The following is a 26,115-nucleotide window of genomic DNA, read 5'->3' on the forward strand; positions in this document are numbered from 1 at the left end:
TAATTTTTTTCTTTTTACTAATGTTTTTTTTTTTTAATAAATAATAAATTACACATAAAACACATACACACACATACATAAACACACAGAAACACACATAAACACACTCAACACTCAACACAGTATACTCACGAAAAGCATGCGGCACATGCACGCGCGTTCGCATAGGCACGCACGGCCACATGCTGTATATAACAGCCCTTACAAGGAAATGAAAAAACAAATGGACAAACTGTATCTAGTCCAATTGAGTATATAAGGTAAAAGAAAAGAGAAGATTGCTATGAAAACTTATATGTTATTGAGATAAGTGTATTGATGAATATTAAGATATATGTAATGAACTTAGGCTATGACCCGAGTTGTAAGTTGTGACTCTACCTATGTAAAACAAAACAATAAAAACTGAAGAAAAAAAAAAGGAAAGCTCTCTATAGTGCAGGCTTTTGGACATTTCAATCATACATTTAAATCAAATAAAAAAAGCTAGTAAAAAAATATGAAATCCAGCTGCTTTGCAGTGCATCACACAGAACTTACTTTCACAGGTCATATTGGGGGGAATTACAACTTTAATAACCCCCTTTTACTTTGTTTTATATTGGACACAGACCACTATTTTCGTTGAAGCCACTTCTGCACTGCTCCAAAGCATTCAGTTACCATGCAGACACTCAATGTTGCATACAGTATTCTCCTTCAGTAGCTGGCACTTCCATGTACTGAAGGCGTTAAAACATGGCCTTTTAGCTCACTTTGGTTGTAGGATGGATTGTCCCTTTAATGTGACAGGTCACAGTGAGACAGCTATTGTGTGTCCTGCGTCTGTTGTATTAGGTTCTATTGTGTCCCCTTGTTCCCTTTCTTCTAAAAGGAAGTGTGTTTGTTATTCATGCAGTCACCCTGCAGAGATCATGGTTACTCTGGGGCTCCCCGGTGTGACGGTCAGTTCTGTATATTTTAGACCAAAGAAAAGGAACTTGGGAAGGCCAAAAAGGATCCGAGATCATCCGCCTTTAACCCCTATGGTGCCAGAGAAGCACGACATGCATTCAAAAGCAGGGCCCTAGTGGTACTCAAGGGGTTACCAGATACACCCACTGAGATGAAAATGGGACATCATTGTACTGCTTTCTTCCTGATAAAAGTCCCCTCTCCAGTGTGTGACAATGATGTTGAGATCCCCCTTAATTCTCTCACTGACGAGAGATTTCACAGAGATCAGCCTCTCGGGACCGAAGTCAATGAAATGTGAGGTTTCTGAGCCCGAATGATTGCAATTGAATGGACAGGTGGCAGATTTGTATCAGTCAGTCTGCATTAAAATCTCTGAGACGACTGCTAAACCTCAGTGACGCTCGCGCTCAGCACAAGTTCATGTCTGTTATAAGGACAGTCGCTGAGAATTAATGAAGGAAGATAAGGTACGTTCTACTGACTATCTCATAAAGTGCCTCAGTGACACCGCCAACGCCAGCCGGCGCAATCAGTAATGGGTTTAAACCTCCTGTTTGTGAACAGAGCGGCACTCCAGATGACTGCTACAAAAATACAACAGTTATTCAAGCTAATCGACGTTTCGGTCTGTTACTTAGACCTTCGTCATGATGAGTGTTGGAAACCGCTGTCCCCCCCTCTTTCCAAGACATTGGCCCGGGAATTATGAAGCCGTGATGCCGGAAACCGTGCCCGGCCTGGAGGCAACTGCCATCGTCGCGGCTCCCTGACACGTCTACTGTCACTAATTTTGACAGGCAGTGTTCGCGTCCATGCGGCGTGCGTGCGGAAGCGGGCGCATGCTGCGCAACAAATCAGTTCAAACTGATTTCATGGCGCGACAGTCCGGTCACGTGAGCAGTTCACCCAATGAGGGCGAAGCAGCTCCCCGACGTCACTGGCACGCCCCTAGACACGCCCACGGACGGCACGCGTACCATGGCCGAAAAACACACCCGCTTCAAGCGGGTCACGGCCGGGTGCGCCTCCGCACAGGCGAAAGCACTATGGACCTGGCCTTATTCATAAAAATCAGCACTTTTCAATTAAAATACCATATTTGTTTGGCGGGGGAAGTCCCTAAATGTCCTTTATTCTGGTGATTAGAGCAGGGGGCTCAACTCAAGTCCTCAAGCCCCCTCCACAGGTCAGGTTTTCAGGCTATCCCAGCTTCAGCACAGGTCTGAGCCTCTGATTGAGCCACCTGTGCTGAAGCAGGCACTGATTGAGCCACATGTGCTGAAGCAGGGACTGATTGAAGCAGCCTGTGCTGAAGCAGGGATATCCTAAAAACCTGACCTATTTGGGGGAGTTATGAGGACAGGCATTGAGCCCCCTTAGCTTAGAGGCTGCGATCTTTGCAGCATGGACACAGGAGTATATAAATCCCTGTTTGTCCTGCTGGGGCTGCCGTAGTGTTCCTGCTCCCTCCCCCTCCCGCAGGCTCAGGCTAGATACCAATCTGCGACTGGAGAGACGTGTATACATCTATACACACAGAGAGAGAGGTAAGTGCAGGTCATGTGTCTATGGATATATAGGGGGACTGGGGTATGTGTATAGGGGATACAGGGCACTCATACAAGAGAGGCATATGCCAATGTACCTATAGAGGTTTGTGTATATACAGATGTTCCAGGTGTGTGACTACAGAGGTACATATGTGTGTGTACAGGGATAGCAGTCACTGATTATATAGGTGCATCGGAGGCTGAGAGCTGTGTGCATAGGTACAAAGCAATGCCTTTATATAGACAGAGGGATGTATACAATAGGGATCCAGACGCTGATGTTTAGGGGCATTCAGAGGGACATGGGCTTATATATATAAGTATAGTGGGGCACAGGTATGTATTTGGGTGTACAAAGGCTCATGGTGTATAAAGGGATTTATAAGGTTAAGAAGTCGGTGGTTGTATATTAGGTTACTGGAGGAGGGGGGGCAGCGTATTGGGTTACGGGGGAGGGGGTTTGAATATTCATTTATGCAGGGGAGGGGGGTCTGTATTTTGGACTATAGGGGGAGGGGGTCCTGCGTATTGGTTTATACAGGGGAAGAGGGGCCGGGTCTGCATATTGGGATACGCGGGGGTCTGCATATTGGGCTACGCGGGGGGGGGGTCTGCGTATTGGGTTACGCGAGGGGGGTCTGCGTATTGGGCTACGCGGGGGGGGTCTGCGTATTGGGCTACGCGGGGGGGTCTGCGTATTGGGCTACGCGGGGGGGTCTGCGTATTGGGCTACGCGGGGGGGGTCTGCGTATTGGGCTACGCGGGGGGGGTCTGCGTATTGGGCTACGCGGGGGGGTCTGCGTATTGGGCTACGCGGGGGGGTCTGCGTATTGGGCTACGCGGGGGGGGGTCTGCGTATTGGGCTACGCGGGGGGTCTGCGTATTGGGCTACGCGGGGGGGGTCTGCGTATTGGGCTACGCGGGGGGGGTCTGCGTATTGGGCTACGCGGGGGGGTCTGCGTATTGGGCTACGCGGGGGGGGTCTGCGTATTGGGCTACGCGGGGGGGGTCTGCGTATTGGGCTACGCGGGGGGGGTCTGCGTATTGGGCTACGCGGGGGGGTCTGCGTATTGGGCTACGCGGGGGGGGTCTGCGTATTGGGCTACGCGGGGGGGTCTGCGTATTGGGCTACGCGGGGGGGGTCTGCGTATTGGGCTACGCGGGGGGGTCTGCGTATTGGGCTACGCGGGGGGGGCTGCGTATTGGGCTACGCGGGGGGTCTGCGTATTGGGCTACGCGAGGGGGGGGGTCTGCGTATTGGGCTACGCGAGGGGGGGGTCTGCGTATTGGGCTACGCGAGGGGGGGGGGTCTGCGTATTGGGCTACGCGAGGGGGGGTCTGCGTATTGGGCTACGCGAGGGGGGGGTCTGCGTATTGGGCTACGCGAGGGGGGGTCTGCGTATTGGGCTACGCGAGGGGGGGTCTGCGTATTGGGCTACGCGGGGGGGGTCTGCGTATTGGGCTACGCGGGGGGGGGGTCTGCGTATTGGGCTACGCGGGGGGTCTGCGTATTGGGCTACGCGGGGGGGGTCTGCGTATTGGGCTACGCGGGGGGGGTCTGCGTATTGGGCTACGCGGGGGGGTCTGCGTATTGGGCTACGCGGGGGGGGTCTGCGTATTGGGCTACGCGGGGGGGTCTGCGTATTGGGCTACGCGGGGGGGGTCTGCGTATTGGGCTACGCGGGGGGGTCTGCGTATTGGGCTACGCGGGGGGGGTCTGCGTATTGGGCTACGCGGGGGGGGGCTGCGTATTGGGCTACGCGGGGGGTCTGCGTATTGGGCTACGCGAGGGGGGGGGTCTGCGTATTGGGCTACGCGAGGGGGGGGGTCTGCGTATTGGGCTACGCGAGGGGGGGGGGTCTGCGTATTGGGCTACGCGAGGGGGGGGGGTCTGCGTATTGGGCTACGCGAGGGGGGGTCTGCGTATTGGGCTACGCGAGGGGGGGGTCTGCGTATTGGGCTACGCGAGGGGGGGTCTGCGTATTGGGCTACGCGAGGGGGGGTCTGCGTATTGGGCTACGCGAGGGGGGGGTCTGCGTATTGGGCTACGCGAGGGGGGGTCTGCGTATTGGGCTACGCGAGGGGGGGTCTGCGTATTGGGCTACGCGAGGGGGGGGTCTGCGTATTGGGCTACGCGAGGGGGGGGTCTGCGTATTGGGCTACGCGAGGGGGGGGTCTGCGTATTGGGCTACGCGAGGGGGGGTCTGCGTATTGGGCTACGCGAGGGGGGGGGTCTGCGTATTGGGCTACGCGAGGGGGGGGGTCTGCGTATTGGGCTACGCGAGGGGGGGGGTCTGCGTATTGGGTAGCTAGGCTGATTGTGTGTGTGTGTGTGTGTGTGTGTGTGTGTGTGTGTGTGTGTGTGTGTGTGTGTGTGTGTGTGTGTGTGTGTGTGTACGCACATATACATACAGTCCAACAAGAGAGTTTCTTATCTACTTCTGTTGCAGCTGTAGGGGAAGGCCTCTCTGCTCTCCTTGGTCAGCATCCTTGTGTGCTATGGCACTCTGTGTCCAGGTATAGAGGTGTTGTCCCCTTGTCTTGCTGTCAGCATACAGTCCTTCTGTGTGCATCAAGACGTCATCTTTTCCTCAGGTCAGCCCAGTTGTGTGCTGAGAATCTCTGCAGTCCTCTTTCCCCTTATGTAGGCCCAAATGTGAGCTAAGGAATCTCTCCTGTTTCTCACATCAGGCTTTTCCCAGAGTCCTAATCGGCCAGGTGGAGTCTGGTTGATTGCCTGTGTGCAATTAACCAGCACGCTGCTGGATTTAGCGGCAGTTTCTCTCGGTGATAAGTCCCCGTTATAGCCCTTTTCTCATACCCTTTGGGATCTGCTCACACCTTCCATTTCGAACTGCCCAGATATGGGAGTCTGATCTCTCCCTGTAATGTATAAACGCCACTAGTTTAGGAGGGTTAGGCTTGTCATCTAGTCCTTGCTGCTGTGCGGGCGCGCGCCCAGCCTTGCACGTGGCGTGCGCATTTAGTTGTTAGGGTGCAAGCGGTGACACGCGCGGTTAGGGGGCGTGACTGACATCACGGCGTTGGGCCACGCTGTGATTAATGTGCGGCGCGGCAGCAGCGCGAACATACAATTTTTATTGAATATTCCCTGGTCTGCCGCACCACCGCTCACGGCCGTGTGCGTCCAAACGTCTGTTTAACACAGCCAATTATAATTGACGCGTGCGCTATATTACACGCCTTTTAGATGTACTGCGAAAGCACATTATGCAAACTTTTATTTATTTATTTTTAAATCTAGCACTACCCCCTCTTTCTATAAAATGGGGAGCTGCAACAAAGTATGAAAATAGCATACTGATTATTATTATTTTCTGTTTCTCTGACCTAGAAATGTACTTTTGTGTTATTTTAAGAAGCCTGAGAGGAGATATTGTTGCAATGTATTTTTTATTTATTTTTTTCCTTGACACTGAACTCGGTTAATAGACGAGAGACCTCCTGGCAGTAATCTTTTATGTTTCACCTCATCTTATAAATAAAGGGCTACTTTATAATACTTTATACCAGGGGTGGCCAACTCCAGTCCTCAAGGGCCAGATTTTCAGGATATCCCTGCTTCAGCACGGGTGTTTCAGTCATTGTGATTGAGCCACCTGTGCTGAAGCAGGGGTATCCTGAAGACCTGTTGAGGACCTGGAGTTGAGCGCCCCTGCTGTAGTACATTCAAGTTAAACCTAATAACGTTGCATCTTTCAAATGTGACAGCAAGCTGCGCTGTCCTATGAATCCTCAGCGTGTCAGCAGCACTGCAGGGAAACGCTGCACTGCCATAAATCTACACTGAGGCTGAGCACACTTCCTAATGCCTGCTGCTCTGTGCTTGTGTTATTTCAGGTTGCTCCTGTGAAATCTGACAGCGACTCCCCCCTCATCCTCCTCCTCTTCTGTTTGGAAACAAAAGACTGCAGCATGGGGACTGAAGTGCCCTCCCAGACATGCTGACGGACACGGGCTCTCAGCACCTGGGCCATGTACTATATAACACTGCAGCAGGTCTGATTGTGTCTTAGTACTGTTGGCAAGAAGAAAAGCTATTTTTTATTTATTTATATATATTTTTAAAACAAAAAGCGGATTACTGTCCCCCGACTCCCAAACAAACTATGGCGGTGGTGGAAGCTGGGTCAACTATAACCAGTCGTTTGAAAAACCTGCTGCGGTCTCCGTCTATCAAGCTGAGAAGACACAAGCCTGGGGCAAAGAGAGAAGATATCAGCAGCAAGGTGTGTGTTTTCCTGTCCGTGTGTGCATGATTGCTGGGGGTGTATGGCTCTCTTCTGCATGTTGGCAACCTACTCTCCCTGCACGGCAGGGGCAGCTGACCAATCGCTAGCTTTGGGAAGCATCTGACTGGTCAGCCATTGCTTTGGACACATGACTTTAAATATGTGTTGTGGCAGGAGGCATGGTGTATTGGTTAATGATCACTGTGCGTGGACTAGGCTGAGTGCTTCAGAAGTAGGCATCTGAAGTGCTTTCTTATGAAAAGATGCTATAGCAATACAACAATCTTTTTGTATGTAGTGTCCATTGCCTCAATCTGCCCTTCAAGTGTCTCTATCCGTCTTTCTGCCCCAGTGTAAAAACTCACTGGCTGTTAAACATTGTGTGTTTCCCTGTATGTCACAAGCATTTCCAATGGCTTTACTGTTTCTACCACCTCTGCTGGAAGTCTGTACCTGGCATATAATACTAAGATTTTTATTTTATTTAAATGAAGTGCCCCGTAATCTGACACTTTTGTAACTTCAATGCATCAACTCTTGTGCTATCAATTACCCTTGCAATTACTTCCCACCTCTAACCTATTTATACCCAAGAGGCATCTAGTGTAAATATCCCCCGTTCCCTCATGCCTGTCAGCTTTGATATGTTACAGTCGAGCTCTTTAATTCTTCAAAAGTATCTTTTTCACATACTTTCTTTTTATGTGGATCTTGCGTCTCATTGTTGTAAATACTTCACAGCTTTTAACATTGCTACCAGAGTTTTACTAAGAATTGCTTTGATGTCTGTGTGTCATGCAGTGGTTTCCAGGAACCCTATGTGAAATTCTGAGGAACCCCAACCCTCTCTAATAGCGCGTCTCAGATCAGATGCATTGTAAGGAACCCCAACCCTCTCTATTAGACCTAAACATTACAGGGAACCCAGGCTGGAACACTGCTGTAGTGTCTAGCTTTGCACTTTTAGCTTGAAACCCATATTGATATCTTGAAACTGACAAATAATACGAATCAGAATTGACCTAATGCTGATTATAGTTCCCCTCTGCTAGTGAACCCAGAGCAGCACATTGGGGAGGGGGGGGGGGGGGTCCTGTTTCACAAAGTGGTGCTCAGTTCTCTACTACTGAAAGATGGTAGTTGAACCCTGCATCCTGCCATACAGCATAACTATAGGTGCAATTCTTTCTCACACCATAACCAATATACTGTACAGGATTGCGGGACTTTGAGATGTGCTCCGCATGTGTCAAATATGATTAAATGGGCTGTTATTTTACACACAAACAACAAAAACAACCCAAAATAGGAGCCAGCTCAAGTTTATAATGGTGAGGTCTCTGTCTGAAATAGAGCACATATATATTTATAGAACTTGTATAAATACATGTATTGGTTGCAATGACTCCAGTGTCAACCAACATTCAAAAAAACTTCTAGCTCTATAAGAATTATGTACAAAACCCAATTATTCCATAAAGTTTGACCTGACTGCATTTACATTTTTAACCCTTTTGCTGCAGTGACCTGTCACAGGGTTGGGATAATTGCTTAGTGTGTGTGTGTACTGTATATATTTTTACCCTTGGTACAGGGCACACTTATTGTAATATAAAGCATTACATTCTGCTACCATGTAACCTCTTTCCTTTTGCATCTGCAGCAAAAATTCTGTAAATATATATAAGAATGTTAAGTGCCTGCATAGATTCTCCCCCCCCCCCCCCCCCCAGGTTCTAGATCTAAAATATTTTCTTGCCTTTTCCAACACTTTTTTTTTTTTAAATCTCATTGTCTGTCTGTTCAAGAGATAAGTGTCTGAAATATTAAGTGACCGGGAGTTTAAAATGGCTTTCTGCAGGACCCAGTGCAGGTTACAAGCTAGCAATGACATAAATCATACTTAGGCAGCAAGATACTAACAGAGTTAAACTCCTATAGGATTCTTGAGGTGAGTGTTTGTTATTTATGTGTAAAATGAGGCGATATGTTTATTTATATAATAATAATAATTATTATTATTTATTGTGTAAAATGAGGCGATATGTTTGTTTATATAATAATAATAATTATTATTATTTATTGTGTAAAATGAGGCGATATGTTTGTTTATATAATAATAATAATTATTATTATTTATTGTGTAAAATGAGGCGATATGTTTGTTTATGTATAAATCATACTTCTGCATACAGTAGCATAGACGTGATTTTCTTGTTTTACCAGAATGAATTTCCCACCACTCCAATTTTAAACATATTACTGTGCGGATCCTGATAATGACTTTTCTTTCCTCTTTTTGTAAACGGCTGTCAATGTCCTCAGCTCTGACCTCGGAGGGCGTAAAGGAGAGCGTGTTCTGCAGCATGGATCGTTTTCTCATTATAAAATAAATGCAGATATAGGGCTGTGTGGTGGGTAGGCCCCAAAGGAAGGAAGGACAGTACCTGTTTGTTTTCTTGTTTTTTTTTTTTAAAGTGATCAAGCAGTGATTTCATATAGTGATTATGATGAGGGATCTGGTTTCCGGTGTTTAGCACCGGTTAACACCGCCCCACCCCGCCACTAATTTAAATTTAATTAAAATACGTGTTTGTGCTGCTTCTGGGGAGCCAAAAAATGGCACCGTTTTTGAAGTGTGTGTTTATCAGTGCATTTGTATTTTGGTTTCCGTACACTTCCCTTGTGCGACCTTTGCCTCTGACCTTTGCCTCTGACCTGTGGCCGGACAGCTATAAGAGATGCAACTCCGTAGAAAATGATGCTTCATTGCCATCGGTTTTAACCGGAATGTGCAAGATCATGATTCGGTGTCGTTTCTCGGTGGAGACCGGATTAGCTCATTATGGTGCTATAATAGAGTACTGGGTAGTTTAAAGCTAGATTATTTCATTTAGTTTGGGATATGAATTGTTTAAAGTTCTGCAACCTTTTCCCCCATACAGATACCCCGCTGGGCTCATTGCTGCTGAACACATTGCAGGGTGCTCTGTCTGTGAAGGGGGCACCCACTTCATGTTTCAGACCTGTGATTTCTAGCCCTCGCTCCCAGGCCGAGACCTGCATACCTGTGCAGTGCTGTCAGTGACACCTTCCTGTGCCAGGATAGTTGGCTTAGCTGCTGATGCGGCATCTCAAACTTTCTTATTTCCTCCTTGTTAAAGCCCCTGTCCTGCAGCAGGAAACTAAAAGATGAATCGTGTCTATCACAAATTAGTTCGAGGCATATTTCTCCCTTTTTGCTGGCTAATTTTGGCTTAAAGTGCAATCATAGACAGCACTTTTATTATTATTTTTTTTTTTTTTTTTTAAGGGGTTCTCCAGAGCTAAACACCTTTAATTTTAGCTTCAGGGACCCCCTACTTCCGGAGATGCTTGCCTCTGAAGTAGGTGCCGGTAGCTGCTCTGGCTCAGCAAACAGGGCTTTCAAGTTTGAAGCTCCCGCGTCACATGGGCCAATAGGAAGCTGCACCAAATGATGTCACAGCTTCCCATTGGCCCGCAGGACAGGAAATTCCTGACGAGTGGACATATTATGAACCCTGGTAGCCAAGGAGAGCGGCTACTGGCACCTAATTTGCAGGTATCTGTTAGCGGGGGGTCCCCAGAGCTGAAATTAGCAGGGTTCAGCCCTAGAGACCCCCTGCTATATCTATCTCTCAAAACAATAAATAAAACAGCTGCCTTGGATTGCCTCTTTAAGAAGAAGAAAGCGGAGATTTGCAGCTAGCCTGTGCCTGCAAGTTTCCACAAACAATCTGATCAAGATTAGGTAACGGTCGGTGGTATAAACACTGCAAACAGTTTGGTTCCTGTGGCAACCTGGACACTTGATTTGGATGTTGATACCCACACGTTTGTCTCTGTGCAGTATGTTTCACTTGATCACATACTCCATTGTTTCGGAGACCACTTTAATGTCAAATAATAATTTGGGGGATCTGAAACGTCTCGAAACGTCCTCCCTAACATCCCTGAAAAATAGAACTTTGGAATCTCTGCGAAAGGAGCCGCCACCTGCAGAAGTATATTTTGTACATTTAGCCTGCTGGTGCTGTGCAGAGCATACTGTTGACCTGTATCTGAATTGTGTAGCCCCGCTATCTCCAGCTAAATGCAACGGTTACACAAAGGGGCTTTGCAACTTGGTGCCTAATATATGAAACCAGAATACATTCCGGTTCATCAGATAAGAGGAAGCTGTTTTCTCCATTCCTGCCCTGCTGCGGATTTAATATAAATACGGTTATAATTCTGGCAGCTCGCTGCTAAAAATGTTCCAGGGGCTTCGTAAACAGTTTTTACATAGACACTTTTTATACAGCCCTCTCGTGTAGTCTGAGCTGAATATACACTGCATCCCTTCTCCACAGCTTCCATTCTGGGTTGTTTTTTTTTAGCACAAGGTTGCTTGGAGCTTTGTAATTGTGTATATATTTTGTTGACACTAGGATACATCTAATGTACTCTGTACATGGTGTTTTAAAGGTCAAATTAACGTGTGTGTGTGTGTGTGTGTGTGTGTCTATTTTGTGAACTGAAGGTGTATGCTGAATGATTAGTATAGCTTTCTGGTTTAATGCTCCAAACGCAATTACAAATGGGAGAATCGATAAACTATCATTGGAAATATTAACATTAAAATCAATTATTAAAGGGTTTACCGGTCTTCTGCAAATTTTGTTAAAGCAACTGTATGGTTCTCCAACCCATATCCTGACTCTCCTTGGGTTTATCATTAAATGCAGATCACAAATGTTTAGGTTTATATTAGGAGTTCTATGGATATCTTCCATTGTTTCCCGAGCGTTCTGATTTTGTGATTCTGGCTTTGCTTGGTGTGGAGCCGATGGGTGCCGTCTCTTCACGGACGTGGAAGACATAAACTGAATGGACCGACCAGTGGTCATTGTGCCCATGTTGCCATGCCCCGTTTTGTAGGTGGGGCAAATGTAATGGTCTATAGGGCTTCTGTCAGCGTTACTATTGCCCTGTGATTAGAGTTGCAGATAGATTCACTAAGCGCAGTTCAACCAGGGTGAATGTGGCTACCTAAACCCGGGAGCGGCTGCTCTTTCCCCGGAGCTAACACAGAATTCATCAAGGTTATCGTGTGCAAAAACGGTGGTGACTGAGCTCAGAGTAGGAATACCGTCACGTTATTTCACTACAACGCCGTGTTGTAATCCAATGACGGAATATTATGGGTCTTGGTGCTATTCCTTTGAAAACACTGAAATTAGACTTGGGGAGGGGGAGAGAGGGCCTATTGACCTATCTCCAAATAATAGATGAACCTCTACTTGTTCAAATGCCAGCAACATGTGCTGAGGTCTGGTCACTGGTATCTCCTCTCATGGACTATAGGCTAATTGGAAGTATAGAAGTCAATAGGCTCTCTCCCCCCCTCCCCTGTGTTACATGGCCTGGTGGGCACTGGGGTATCATTCTTTCTTAGTGTTAAACTTAACACAGCTGGGTAAGTGTGATTAATATCATTACGGTTATAATGAGCTCATTTTTTCATGTTGACAATAACGACTGTTACAAATAGCCATGTTTGTTTTTGTTTTACTGAAGCAAATCCTGGTTAACGCCCCGTTTTTGTTTGTTTTAGTAATTGCTGTTCTAATTACCGGGTGTTAACTTGGGCTAACAGACCTTTTTTAGTGAATCGAACCCGTACTCAATGGGCCCCAGGTCCCTTTGGTCACCGTCCCCCTGCTGCGGTGTGCACATGTGCTCTAGTCCTAGTAATTTCTGTTTCCCTGTAAACCAGACCTTCACAACTCCAGTCCTCGAGGGCCGCAAACAGGCTAGGTTTTCAGGATATCCCTACTTCAGCACAGTTGGCTCAATTAGTGGCTCAGTCATACTGAGCCACTAATTGAGCCAGCTGTGGTGAAGCAGAGATCCTGAATACCTGGCCTGTTTGCGGCCCTCGGACTGGAGTTGTGCAGGCCTGCTGTAAACCGTAACGGCTCAGTTACTGGTCCCTTCTGGCTCTGCGTTGCTATGCAAACCTTGTGCTGCAGTATCCATAACTCTCCAAGGCCTGCAAAACGCTGACAGCTTTCTAAGCAAGGAGAGTGTGGTCCTGCACGTTGTGTGGCCGTGCAGACATCCCGATCTGTATTGTGTAGGGGGGGGGGGCACCTTTCTTTTGTACCAAATATAGGGATAAGCTTTTAACATAATAGGGAAAAACTCCTGTCACTTGTTTGTGTAACATTGGAATAATTCATGTACATTTCAGCAAAACACAAATGGAGGAGCATGCCATAGAGCAGGAGTGGCCAACTCTAGTCCTCAAGGGCCACCAACAGGCCAGGTATTAGGAATATCCCTGCTTCAGCACGGGTGGATCAGTCATTATGACTGAGTCACTGTTTGAGCTACCTATGCTGAAGCAGGGATATCCTGAAAACCTGGCCTGTTGGTGGCTTGTCCCTTGAGGACTGGAGTTGCCACCCCTGGCATAGTGTCTCATGATGGTTTGGTGCGAGTTTAACCCTTTTGTTGCTGGGTAAAAAAAGAACAAAAACCATGCAGGAACCTGCATTTGTGCCTCGTTATACAATGTATGTCAGGCTTTCCTATCCGCAAAGGAGTTAATTAAGCACTCACTATCCCAAACCAAAGACGCACTTCAGTCTGATAACCTCTGTCTGTGATCTTACATTAATGGGATTTATTCCGTCATGAGTACCAAAGGCTGCATTTTCGACTAGAATGTATTGGATTATTGGCTTTGTAAAAGGGGCGAGGGGAACGCTCTTAATGAAATAAACCTTTTCAATTACAGCCGTTTTCACTTGAGGAATTAATGGGGAACAGCAGAGGGACAGCTGGGGTTTAACCACCTGAAATCCACTGAACTGTGCACATCATGGCTTTTCTCACTGTTGTACTTTGGGTTGTACACTGTTCTGGAAGAGACCCACTTCTCCTTGGGCTCAGTCCTTTACAAATTAATTGGTGATACCTAAAAACTGGTCAGCTGGGGACGTTTGTAAAACCTTGCAATCCAATGCCATTTCTATGCTAATGTATAATATATATTGCATTTTTAATAATACTGATCACATCCTGAACTTTAACTCCTATAAAAAAGTGTAATAATCCCTCTAAACTTCAGGACACGGTTGGTACAATTTTGCATATAGCTTGTGTGATGTCTATTGAATAATCGTGCGTACATTGCCAAAATAAACCCCCTTAAAGCAGCCGTACCTCATCCCTTATGGCTTGATTTTTCTTGCAATGGTCGGGGGCAGGGGGTCTCCAGAGCTCAAGTGCATTAATTACAGCTCCGGGGACCCCCTTGTTTCTGAAATTCATACTGGGAACCCCAGTGCCAGAACTTCCTGGTTCTTTAAATCCCTACGTCCATGGATGATGTGGCTTCCTATTGTAGTGTGGGAAATGTAATCAGCCATTTTGTTTCCCCCTGTCCAATTTAGAGGTATTTATCTCTGGAACAGGAGGGTCCCCATAACTGAAATTGAGGCTTTTTGGCTCTGGAGATCACTTCCCACTTATAATAAAAAATTTCATTTTTAGTATTTTTTTTTATTTTTTAATGGACTGGAGGTGAGAAATATAAAGTAGGCGGACTACTGTGTTTTTAGAACAACTTGTATTCCTCTTTGTACACAATGAAGGTTAAGTTGTGGTGAGCGCAAGATGGAGTATAGAAGATGCATATGTGATAGTGCTGTCCTTAAAAGGAACAATAAAACAGGTATATTCAGACAGTATATTCTGGGTGTGGGGGGAGAGTAGAAGTAATGGCTGTATTCACACAGCCATGTGTGAGACCACCTCACATCAAAATAGTTTTTTGTGCACTGGCTGTGCCCCTTCTGAGTCAATCCCTCGGTCACCTTGTAACCTGCAATGGCGGACGGTCAACGTCCTTGCAGCGGTCCCAAAAAGGATGAGTCGTAGAAACAGATGTTTTCCACGAATAAATTGTATACACAGAGTATACAATAACTCGCATGCAGATAAAACGCCTCCGGCATAGGTAGCCACGTTGAGTCCTCCGGTGTGGTTTCCTCCGGCGTCTGGTCACAGGACTGCTGTCGGAACGCTCGCGGAGGCTACGGTGGCCTTCGGTGGACACAACCTCACGCACCGACTAGGAACTACGCGTTTCGCAAATCCCTTTGCTTCGTCCGGTTTCAGGTGAGAAATAAAAAAGTAGGCGGACTGCTGTGTTTTTAGCACACCTTGTATTCCTCTTTGTACACACAGCTGCACATTAATATTGGCTCACAAGCTATATACCAAACGGTACAAAGTAAACACGCCTTGTATTTCTTTATACATGCAGTATAATTGCGCATGAATACGAGACTTGTAATGTTTCTAAAGCTCTGCACACCATTACCTGCTGTTCTTGCCACTTGGATTGTAAGTTCTTTGGGACAGGGACTCCGTTTTCTATTATGTTTTATGATTGTCACGTGTGTGTGGTAAAGTGCTATGTACACAGACATGCACACGTGAATTGTTTATGTATTTTAGGGTATATTCCACCTTCTGATGATTCCTGTGTGTTACATTTTAAGATTGTGTTGCTTGGTGCATAGCGTGTGCTGTACACATACTTCCCCCGTCCCCAGCATTGAAACAAATTTTTCTGGTTCTTTTTATTGCAGAAACAGGAGAAATTTTCCCATTTTACTGTGGTGTGAGGTTTCCCCCTCCCCCCCACACCTCCTCCCCCACAAATGAAATAATCCTAGTAGTTTACATGTGTAATGGATCACATGTGTAATGTTAAAACCATTGATATGGAGGTTTCTGTTTAGACGGGGACCTTCCTCAGGAGTTCTGCGTTCTTATTTACATGTTAGAATATTTATGTTGTAACGAGTGCCGCTTTCTCCCTGGAAGCGTTAACCTGTTTTGATGTGTTTCCCACCACCTGATTTAGTGCAGAGAACTGGCTTTGGCATATTCTATGAATACATTGCAATACATTCCCGGTTTGGAAGAGCTTACACTCTGTTGGTTGCCATAGGAGTTGCACTGTTTATTTCTTCCCCCCCCTCCCCTCTGTCTCCATGCTTTGTTAATCTGTGCTGTTTATTCTCTGGGCTGTTTATTCTCTGGGCTTAACCTGTTCCAGAAAATCAGATCTGAACTCTTCCATGTTGAGCAGTCTCGGTGATTTCATGTGGTTTCCAGCCTCTCCCAAGAACTAACTTGCCTGCTGTCATGTTATCTAAACAATGCTTTTAAAGGGGCCAAACTGCTCCCAAAGAGAACCAATGCCAGCGATCTGTTTGGATAGACTGATGTGCATGGAGGATCCTGTTCTCCGAGGCAGAAAACGGGATTAGTAGAGTTTAAATACACTCTGATACTCCCAGTGTCATTAAATACATCACAAATAGAAGCTGTGTTCTGAGTCGTGTTAAGGGGTATAGCAAAGTGACTGAACCACCAGTTATCTGCCTATGGATGGTTGTACTCCAGAATGAATGTGCATATTGGAACCCTTCCATTACGATAAAAAAATACACATTTGGTTGTTAGGCAACTTTTACATAATTCAGTTTACTGGAGATGGTTTGTTGGCAACTACAGTATCATCCTTCATATATATAACTTATAACATTTTACAAATATTTGTTCGACTTGTACAAATTTAAAAAAATAAATGGCTGCCTTGTGCCAGAAAATAGTTTTGTCCCTAATAGCATTATAGGCCTTGTACGGAGTGAGAACCTGGTGTGGTTTTGCTCTTTGAAGTGATGCATTGTACTTTATTTTTAAGAAATAGAGGCTATATCTATATTGTCCACCATGACTGTATACACGATGGCATTTATGGCCCTCCTTCTGTAAAACCGCCTTTTGCCAAAAGTTTAAAAGGCTTCTCCCACCAGAGATCCCTATTTGCTTGTGTAGACATTTTTCAGCGGACACGCCCGGCGATCTGGTCCCTCTGCAAGGCTTGCATATACCGGCCACCTCAGAGTGCCTGGTCTGCTTGCGTGCCTGTGGACAGTTCTCCTGAGCAAGGCCCGAGGCAGACTCTGTATTCCGGTCAACCACTCAGAAGGTATGATGAATCCCTGGTATGATTCCCTGATGTAGCCCCTGTGGCCTGGTCCTTCCGCAGATGCGCAAACCAGTTGATGCTGCTACGAAGGCCTGGTGTATGTAGCCTGTAAGCTTCATATGAGAAGAAAAATGCTTTCTTAAAATTATACCCAGGGCCTCTAGAAATGGTTCCCTGCAATCCTTTTGACGTTTTGGCACGCACGTCCCGCTCGGTTCGAACCGGACGTCATGTTTTTGGGGTGCCTGACGGCCATAGCGTTTCTAGTTCTGGTGCCAAACGATCTGAGGGTGGTGCCCTGCTTGTAAAATCCGATTTCCTGCATCTATGCTCACTGAGCATGTAAGGTGCAGAGGTATTATTCATATCCGTTACTACTGTTTCCTAAATCGGTCTCTAATGTGTCTCCTGAGAGCAGAGTGAAATCAGGGCACTCTGAACCATGTGCCTATTAAACTGAAGAAAGACAAAGCTAAATCTAAGCATTGTTTTTGTTATGTGCCGTAAGCATTGTTTTGTTATACAGTATGTGCCTTATATGAGACATTGACGCCTAACTATGCTAAGAAAGCTTGTGTTGCCTGTATTAGGTCTATCTCAAATTAGTTTTTGGGGTTTTGGCTCTCTCGAAATCTGATTCCAATTTAGTGGGGTCTGTTTTTGCTCTGATTTGGAGAAGGCAAAACATCTCTTGTTGGCAAATCTTTCCTTGGTAAATTGATCAAATGGTTTTATCTTGAGGTAGGTGCTTTATGTCTAGAAGTCTGGAGATGGGTATTCGGTCCAGTTGGTAGGCTGAATTTGAGAGGCCTCCAAAGAGATCCATCTTCTAAGTGACTGATTAGAATACCAGGCTACCCATTGGCTTGCCTGGGCTGCTTTTGTAGTAGAACAGGCATGGGAGTGGTAGCCCTTCCCCCTCTGGTGGGGTGGGTTAGGCTACATCTATTGACTCTGGGTTTCTGTTCCAGATACATTTCGTAATATGGGATTGGGCAGGTTAGGGGTTTGGAAAGCGTTAGGATTATGTAGTTGGTGGATAGAGCATGTATATATTTAATTTATTTATTTTTCCTGCATGCCTGATCTGTTTACATTGTTGCATATGTGTGCTGCCAGAGTTTCCATACACCGTGCGACTGAGGGGGATAATGGACAATACTGACGCGTGCCACTCTTCATTTGTATCTGGTCTGATGGGAATACCCTGATTACATTTTGCTATGAGACAATGTTCAGTGCTAGAAAGCAATCTATGTTCAAAATACAATTGGTGTTCTATAGGGCTTGGATGCAACGGTGTGGCTATGACCAAGGCCTTTGCCTTAATTGACCAAAAAGGGAGGGATGGGGGGGGAGTGATTATCAGATAATTTAGCACAACATTGACCAAGGTGGTTAATAAAACATTTAAGTTGTTGTTGTTGTTTGCAAAACTGTGAATTAGTGAATGACAACACAAAAAGATGAAGGGCATATGGGGTATGCTCTTAAAGGATTCACCTGTTGCTCACCACAAAATAAAGCTCAACATTTTCTGATTAACAAACCATAAATCATTGTGTACAATTCTGAACCATAATAATTAAAAAAAATAATGGTAGGGTGGAGTGGCAATGTTACAAAGCACAATGAAGAGCCTGTTGAGCTCTAGAAAGTGAATGGAGTAGAGTTCTAACTCGGAGCTTGAGTAGAATAATAATCCTTAGTGTGTGTGTGTGTGTGTGTGTGTGTGTGTGTGGGAAATGGGGGGGCTCGGAAGACTGCTGTTGCAGGGGTGGGGGGAGGAGAGAGGAGGGGTGCCCCGGGATTGAAACTCTAGTCTTGTGCCCTGGGAAATCTGTCAGCAGCCCTGTCCTACAACTGGATGGAGGGGCATAAACCCAATTGTGTGTACTGTCATGGAAAAGCTCGGGAAAAGATAACATATCATTAAGATGCATGGCATAATGAGTCGGTCAATTACTCCCGTTTTTAAATGGGAAATCCCTGAGGGATGACAAAGCAGCATTACATTTACCAATCTAACGTGCTTCCCTACACTTAACCATTGTTCACTCTTTGTGTGCCTGAGGGGCCACGGCACATTGCGTTCATGTGACCAACACCAAGGCGCATAGGAGAGGCGCTCACCATGCCACAGGAGATGTTCTCCCCGCGCCACTGTCATCGGGTCCCTGGTGTGCCAGATCCCATCAGGAAGTGGTGGTAACGTCATGGGGACCCCAAAGAATTTGGGCAATTTTTTGACTGCGTTTTGTTTAGTTGATGATTGATTGGTCACATATTCCTTTTCTTCAGGGCCTCCAAATGGGAGAGTTTGTTTTTGTCAATCAAGTGTCAAGGGAAGGCACTTATTTCAGCCTGTCCTTTACAGGCAATGAAGATCAGATAGTGGGTTCTACCTGTGAGAACGCTTGTTGAATACACATTGACATCAGACAAAAAGGAGTAGCCAGAAGAAATCACCCCCCCACCCCCCACACACACCTTGTCTGAGATTATCAGGTTTACAACCCATAGGTGACCCCTTAACATGTCACTCATTCGTACATGTACAGTACCTATATCTGTGGAGGGAAAAAAGTTATATTTCAGTGTAGTTGAGGCCACTTTTTGTTTTGTTTGTTTGTTTTTGCTTGTTGCGGTTCCAGCACCCTTTTCCCCTACACAAACGTATGTGTATTTTAATAAAGATTCCCAATTGTCTCTTAAACGCATCTTGTTAATTTGTATTGGGTTTTGTTTCCATGGTAACCAGTAGGCGTGTGGCATAGGCTTGGGGTGCTGTGTAATTGTTCTGGGCATTATCTCGAATCTCAAGAGAATTATTGACTGTGGAGCGGATTAATGAGGGAATTAAAAGGTTTATGGGATCTCCCAGTGAGATGGATCAAACCCTTTAGTGCCAGGGGTCCTTGTCTGCTTTTTATTTCATCCTGTCGCCTATTGTTTTTACTCATATTTTTCTTATGGACCTTGCTTTTTAAAAAGGAACCGTTATTAAAAGAATATTTCTGTTTAATTTTACATGAATGGATTTATTTACTGTTTGCTAATACTTGTCTTGGAGTTTAAAAAAAAAAAATGTATTTTTATTTTTTAATGCGTCCGACTAAATTTAATCTATTATACATGCCGCTGTTTCTCAATGTTCACTATTTATTTATTTATTTATCAGGGGCTCCCCCGTTTAATACCCACACCTCTCAGGAAATTGGTGAGAATTCAATGTAACATGGGCTCTGCTTTACTGTGTTTTTATAATTCCTATATACATGAGTTAGAGCAGAAAGCCCTCCTGCGTCGGCGTGTCGCTGTCTTGGCCGGCCCTTGACAAGCGATGATGTTTAGAGACAGTCAGGAGGATCCTCGCAGAACGTGTGGTCACTGATCCTCGGTAGGACACTGACACTGGTTTGGGTACAGTGACAGCATGTGCCTTGGGGGGGGGGGGGGGGTGCTTCCCTCTGGAACTGTTCCCTATTTTTTTTTTTTTTTTTCTGTCTGAATGTAAAGCTACATAGTTTTTGTCTTTCCCCTTTTCAATGTTTTATTCCTAAAACGTTCCGGTAGATATGTGGTGCCAACACTGGTTTTTAAAAAAAAAATTTTTTATTAACTACCCTCCTTTCCCCTCACTCCGTTCTCCCAGGAAGATCGCCTTAATTTTTCAGCTCTGCAAATCAAAGCCACATATTGTGCTGCTGTTAGATCATCAACCACTTACTTATTTTACAGCTGAGGTTGCATTAACGTTTCAAGTCCATATCACAATTTTATAGACTATTTGTTTTTCTATGAAATCTAGTATTTAATTAATGGAGAAATGTTGATTGTCATTTAGTTTTATTTTTGCTTGAACTTTCATTCTGATCACCTGCTTCACGTACTTTGCTATTTTGAACAAATGATCATGCAAAATAATATATTATGGGCATCTTTAAAAAAAGGACCAGCGTTCTGTAATGCAGACAAATGAGGTTTTACTTTGGCAATCATGATATTGGAGAATGAGTGACACAGCACTAATAGAATTGAGTAAGATTTCAAATAAGGGGAGTTTGTTTTAGTTTGTCAATACAATGTGGGTCCCCGTTCTACCGTATGGCGTAAATCAAAATCATTATGTATGTGGGTGAGTCTTGGTTGTATTGTCTCATTTACAACTGCTCCATTAGACATGCGCTTGCCCTATGTAACCTTTACAGCCTCACCTTGGCTGAGCTCTTACTGTATGCTCCTGTTCCATATTATATGCCAAAACCTGGTCCAACTAACTGGACCGCCATGGTGTCAACGCAATGTGATGGTGCAACACTGTCTAAACATGTCCTTAGAACGAGAACAGCAACACTTTACAAACATGAGCTGTAGTTTAACTCCGATTTCCTGTATGTTTTGTGAGAACATAAACCTCCTTTTTTTCATATGCAATATATCCCTTTGGTAAAAATACCAACTGTTTTCTTGTGTAAACATTGTACCTCTGCACATAACACAGGGCACTATAGAGAGGCTGCTGGCTAGCAGTGGTTGCATCGTGCATGCTGGCGGTGACTGGCACTCTCTCTCTCTCTCTCTAATCAAGCTGCTGAAACCCTTTCCTGTCGAACAATACATAACCAGGGGGATGGAAGCATCCTGGTACACCCTTGGCTGGGACACTTGTAAAATAAGAGTTCTAGCAACTTAAAATGAATGGCATTCATGGTGTGGAAATGGTTCTGTGTATGTGGCATACACCACTCTTACAGTTCTTCACGGCTTTCCTGCAGTGATGGTCAACGTGTGTAGCAGTGTGGGGGGTAGTATACAATGTATGGCTCTGATCCTGGGAAGTGATGCCCTGTGCATCTCAAACAGAATTTAGGGAGCTTTGAGGAGTGATCTTTAGAGAGACCCATTCTGCACTAATATATTTGTAATCTTAAAGGAGGGGTTCCTTCTACTTAATGGGGGTTGGGGGAGCAGAGAACCAGGGGATCCCCCTGAAGCAAACGTCACTAGGGGTACATACCAGTGAAGTTACATCTGTTGTAGCTTCCTATTGGTTGACCATAAAAAAAACAAAACAAAAAAAAAGCAAGAAGTAATACTGGTGACTTGGACCTGGGGGAGGGGATGTGGCTGGAGCTGAACATGGTGCAGTTCACATCTGGATTACCTCCCACCCTCCAGTTTGAATACTGTAAAAAGAGGGAAACCAGTTGGCATGGATTGCTTCTTCAACGTTTCTTTAATGCGTTTGATTTTAAACTGACTAGAGCGGGTGCTTGTTAAACACATGACGTGTGAATTGGCCAAGTTGGTTAATCCTTTGCTGCTAGAGATGCCTGCTACTCATAGAGGATCCTTATTTCAAACCTGGACATCCTACTGTACTTGTCAGGGTGTGATCTTGATGCTGAGATCGGCACTTAACGTTCTGTTCGGCAGCAAAGAAAATAAGTGTTGTATTCTGATCATTTGAGAACCTATGGTTGAAACCACTCCAGATTGTGATTGCATGAGTACATAAACCTATTGACTTCATAGGGTGTATGCTTCACAAAGAACCCAACAATGAGCTGATGCCGTTGGCTCATTCATTAAAACACACCCTACTGTTTGAGATGAGGTTGAAGTTGTTATAGGAACAAGCAACTGTAAAGGTGACAATCCACACAAAGGTTCAACAGCCAGTCCAGCCACGTGGAATATCAGATCTACACACAGGACTGAACATGCATAATACATATAGATTTTTTGCTGCTAGCTTTTATTCTGCTATCTTTATTTCCGTGCTAAAATCTTCCATGATTTCTCCGGTTTTGGAAATGTTTCGTTTTGGGCGAAAAGTAATTCTGAAACTATAGTGAATCGGTTAATCACTGCCACTTTTGGATTCCCTACAGCCCCTTATGGGGCCTGGATGTATTGTATATGCTGCATTGTGTTTTACAGCTCAGAATTGGACATTTTGGTTCTAAATGTGAAAACTTGCCGTATACTATAGTTAGAAATAGCAGTATTTCTCCTGCAGATGTGTAGTTTGTGAAGCCTTGTACAACTAAAAGTGAGGATTCAGAATCTCTGCACACTGTCATTTAATCCTTAGAAGATCACTGTTTGTCCCATAACGATATCACAACCTACAACCCATCAATAGCTTAAATTATGAACCGGATGTTGAAAAGACTACATGGTTGAGTCAGGAATAGTGGCATGGAAAGACTCAAATTTGGCTTGGTCAATTCTCTGTACAACCACATTGCATTTCCCTGCTGCTGCCTAAATATCCTCGAGCAACAATTTTAACGTCCGTCCAACCTTGGTCAAGGTCAACATCAACTTCTCATTGAAAAATTGTCCATGTCATTCATCGGTCTTGTCCTACAGAACTTTTGAGAAGAGCAGTGAATATAAAATCCTAGGATTTCTGTGCGAGTAAAGCCAGGAATAAAATTTACCCTTCATCTGCCAGAAGCCTGCAATGCATTGCTTTGCAGATGAGTTACTGATGCAGCTTGTGCATTGCCGTTAGAAATGTATAGTGGTAAAGTTCCCATTTTCAATGTCCGCACGAGCACATTTGCTCTGATTTTTATTGCTATGGGCCTCTTTATGTTCTCTTGAAATAAAGACCAATAAATGCCTTGGACAGCTAAACCCCATTTCTTGCTTGGGATGCTGCATGGTTTTAGTTGATGTATGCCAGTACTCCAGTGTGTGGTTTATTACTGAGCACTTCGTGTGGACGCCTTGCGTGATTGCTTAACATTGTTCATCCATACAGGTTGATTTATATATAGATTTGGGATGTTGTAACACAGATCCCAGACGTGGATCTAAAAAGCCGCCCCTCAATGAATTCCTGCACCAATGTAGACGTCAAAGGTTGCGCTAGGTTTTGTAAAGTAATGGCAGGATCTAACATAGTGTAATGGTCTAGACTTGTGAATGAATGCCCCTGCAGCAGAGAGGGCCAATTGAAGTCAAGTGACCTGTAATTACCTCTTGGAAAAGGATCTCTTGATTTTCTGTGACATCACAATCTTGTTCCATGATGTCACATGCAGCAGCTAAAAAGGTCCGGTGGATAAACGGTCGGTTCAAGTGAACCATCTCAAAGCGTCCGAGCCAGATGCAGGGGCCTCTTATCGTTAAAAAGGCGAGGAAGACCAGCCAAAAAAGAAATGTAGGTTTTTGTGAAGACCTCACTGCTGAAAGCAGAATATTGTTGAGATTTTCTCTACTAATCGGGTTAAAGGGGCATCCCCTCCTGGAAAGAAACTACACACGGGTTAAATATGGGGCCTGTTTAATGGCCACGAGAGACCCAATCAGATTACTATTTGGTTGTTTTTTAAATCTGTTTCCATGGTAAACTCTCTTACGGTCTATATCTAATGTCTTGGTTATGAGACTATTTGTAAAGTTTTGTTTTACAAATGGGTAACATTGTTACTTTTTAATGGGGGGGGGGGGGGGGGTTTGATTCTTTCCAAGGACGCCGATCAGCATGAAGTTGTTGTAACACACCGTTTTTTTTTACACCCCCCATACCCTCCCCCCCTCCCCCCATGTGGGTGCTTTTTAAAGATCTCCCAATGTGTTTTTCATTGCTTTTCAATATAGATCTTGAAACGGAGACATTTTTGCCTGTGTTGCGCCTCTCATTTTCTGCTCTGTTGCGGGGCAAGTGAGTTATGTAAATAGGTCATCTCGTGTAGCAAACAAGCCTCCAGGGGGTAGACTAATGGAAATAATATATTAATACGGTTGATTGCTTTGTACAACCACATTGCTTTCCCTTCTGCTTAAATAGCCTCTAGCTGCAGTTTAAATGTCCGTCTGAGGCCGAACCTCTCATTGAATCCTTTCATGCCTTTCATGACAGTCTGAGTTTATATGTAGGGGAAACAAACCCCGACCAGATCAGTTAAGACCATATAAGAATCATTTGCCAGTGAAGGTAGGAGAATTTAACCCCATCACAGCCAGAGAGGCTTGGCAATGCATTGTACAGCCCTCTGGCTGCCAAGCGTTAAAAAGCGAACGTGGCGTAGTGCTTCATATTGTGACATCTGTGCTGACCGCACATTTGCCCTCTGTAGCTGCTGGCTTTGTTTTAAAATGACCAGACAATTGTCCGTGTACAGATCACTAATTCATTAGAACGTGGATATAATCACAGAGGCGCTTTATAATCTAGATCAGGGGTGGCCAACTCCAGTCCTCAAGGGCCACCAACAAGTCAGATTTTCAGGATATCCCTGCTTCAGCACAGGTGGCTCAATCATTGATTGAGCCACCTGTGCTGAAGCAGGGATATCCTGAACTGTTGGTGACCATTGACTTGGTTAACTCTGATCTAGAGATCATATATACCAACAAGTAACTATGTGCTATTGAAGCAAAAGAAAGACATGCCGCGTTGTAACTGCACAGTTGAAACTCTCTGTAGGACTTAATGGGGTGGAAATCAGGCATAATCAGCATTTTGGAAGCTGGCAATATTTGATTTTCCAAGGCCCTCATGTGACAGCCCCTGAACCAATCAAATGCCAGTAAGCCCGCGCCGCCGCCGCAAAGCGAAATATAACTTTTGCTAGCGGCGACGGGTGACGTCACCCGTCCCATCGCGGGCACTATACGCGCGGCCTTATTCTCATGTTTCTGCATCAAATGGGGAAGCAGGAGAGCAGAAGACTCCCAAACCTCGCAGAAATGGTTTGTGAGACAGATGCACTTTTAAAGGCATGAAAACCCCATTCCAACCTAGCAACAACATACTGTACAATGGATTCACAATCGAGTGAATGAGCTGATGTTGGCAACACAAACCTAAAGAAAATGTTATTTAAATGCCCTTTATATTGTGAACAAAAGGCAGATCTCAAAAGCATGGCCCAATCCACCATGCAATACCTTCTGGGTTTCTCTTGAGGTCTAGCAAGGGTATTGAACTTTTTAAATAAGTTGTTCAGTAATGCCGAAGTTAATATTTGGGCTGAACTATTAAATTTTTCAATAAACTACTTGTAACCAGCAAATGTTAAGAGGCTCCTCAAAAACGGTCCCTTTTGTCTCAGAAAATGAAAAGACAAGTGAGGTGATTAATAGGGGAAAGAATTGTATGGAGTGTTGGCTTTTCATATCAAATGGAGAGTCCTTTTCTGCTGTTAACATGTACACTTTGTCTTTTAAAAAGTATTTTTTTTTTATTATAAAATTGGGGTACATAAGGGAAAAAGGGTAGGGGAAATTGTTACACATTACAGTACATCGGCAT

General features: G+C 44.9%; 1 protein-coding gene across 5 annotated transcripts in view; it reads left to right on the forward strand.

The window, feature by feature from the left end:
- Positions 1-26,115, forward strand: part of MAPKBP1 (mitogen-activated protein kinase binding protein 1) — a 99,441-nt gene that overhangs the window by 15,853 nt on the left and 57,473 nt on the right. For 3 of the 5 annotated variants that reach the window (XM_075614312.1, XM_075614316.1, XM_075614315.1), the window contains exons 1-2: positions 2,406-2,504; positions 6,369-6,757. In XM_075614312.1, coding sequence (XP_075470427.1) covers positions 6,638-6,757 — 120 coding nt within the window. In that variant the 5' untranslated portion in view covers positions 2,406-2,504; positions 6,369-6,637. Of the gene's footprint in view, positions 1-2,405; positions 2,505-6,368; positions 6,758-26,115 lie in introns of those variants that run through there. The other 2 variants (XM_075614313.1, XM_075614314.1) reach the window with 1 other exon arrangement.

Source organism: Ascaphus truei, chromosome 9, assembly GCF_040206685.1.
Source record: "Ascaphus truei isolate aAscTru1 chromosome 9, aAscTru1.hap1, whole genome shotgun sequence".
Taxonomy (NCBI): Eukaryota; Metazoa; Chordata; class Amphibia; order Anura; family Ascaphidae; genus Ascaphus; species Ascaphus truei.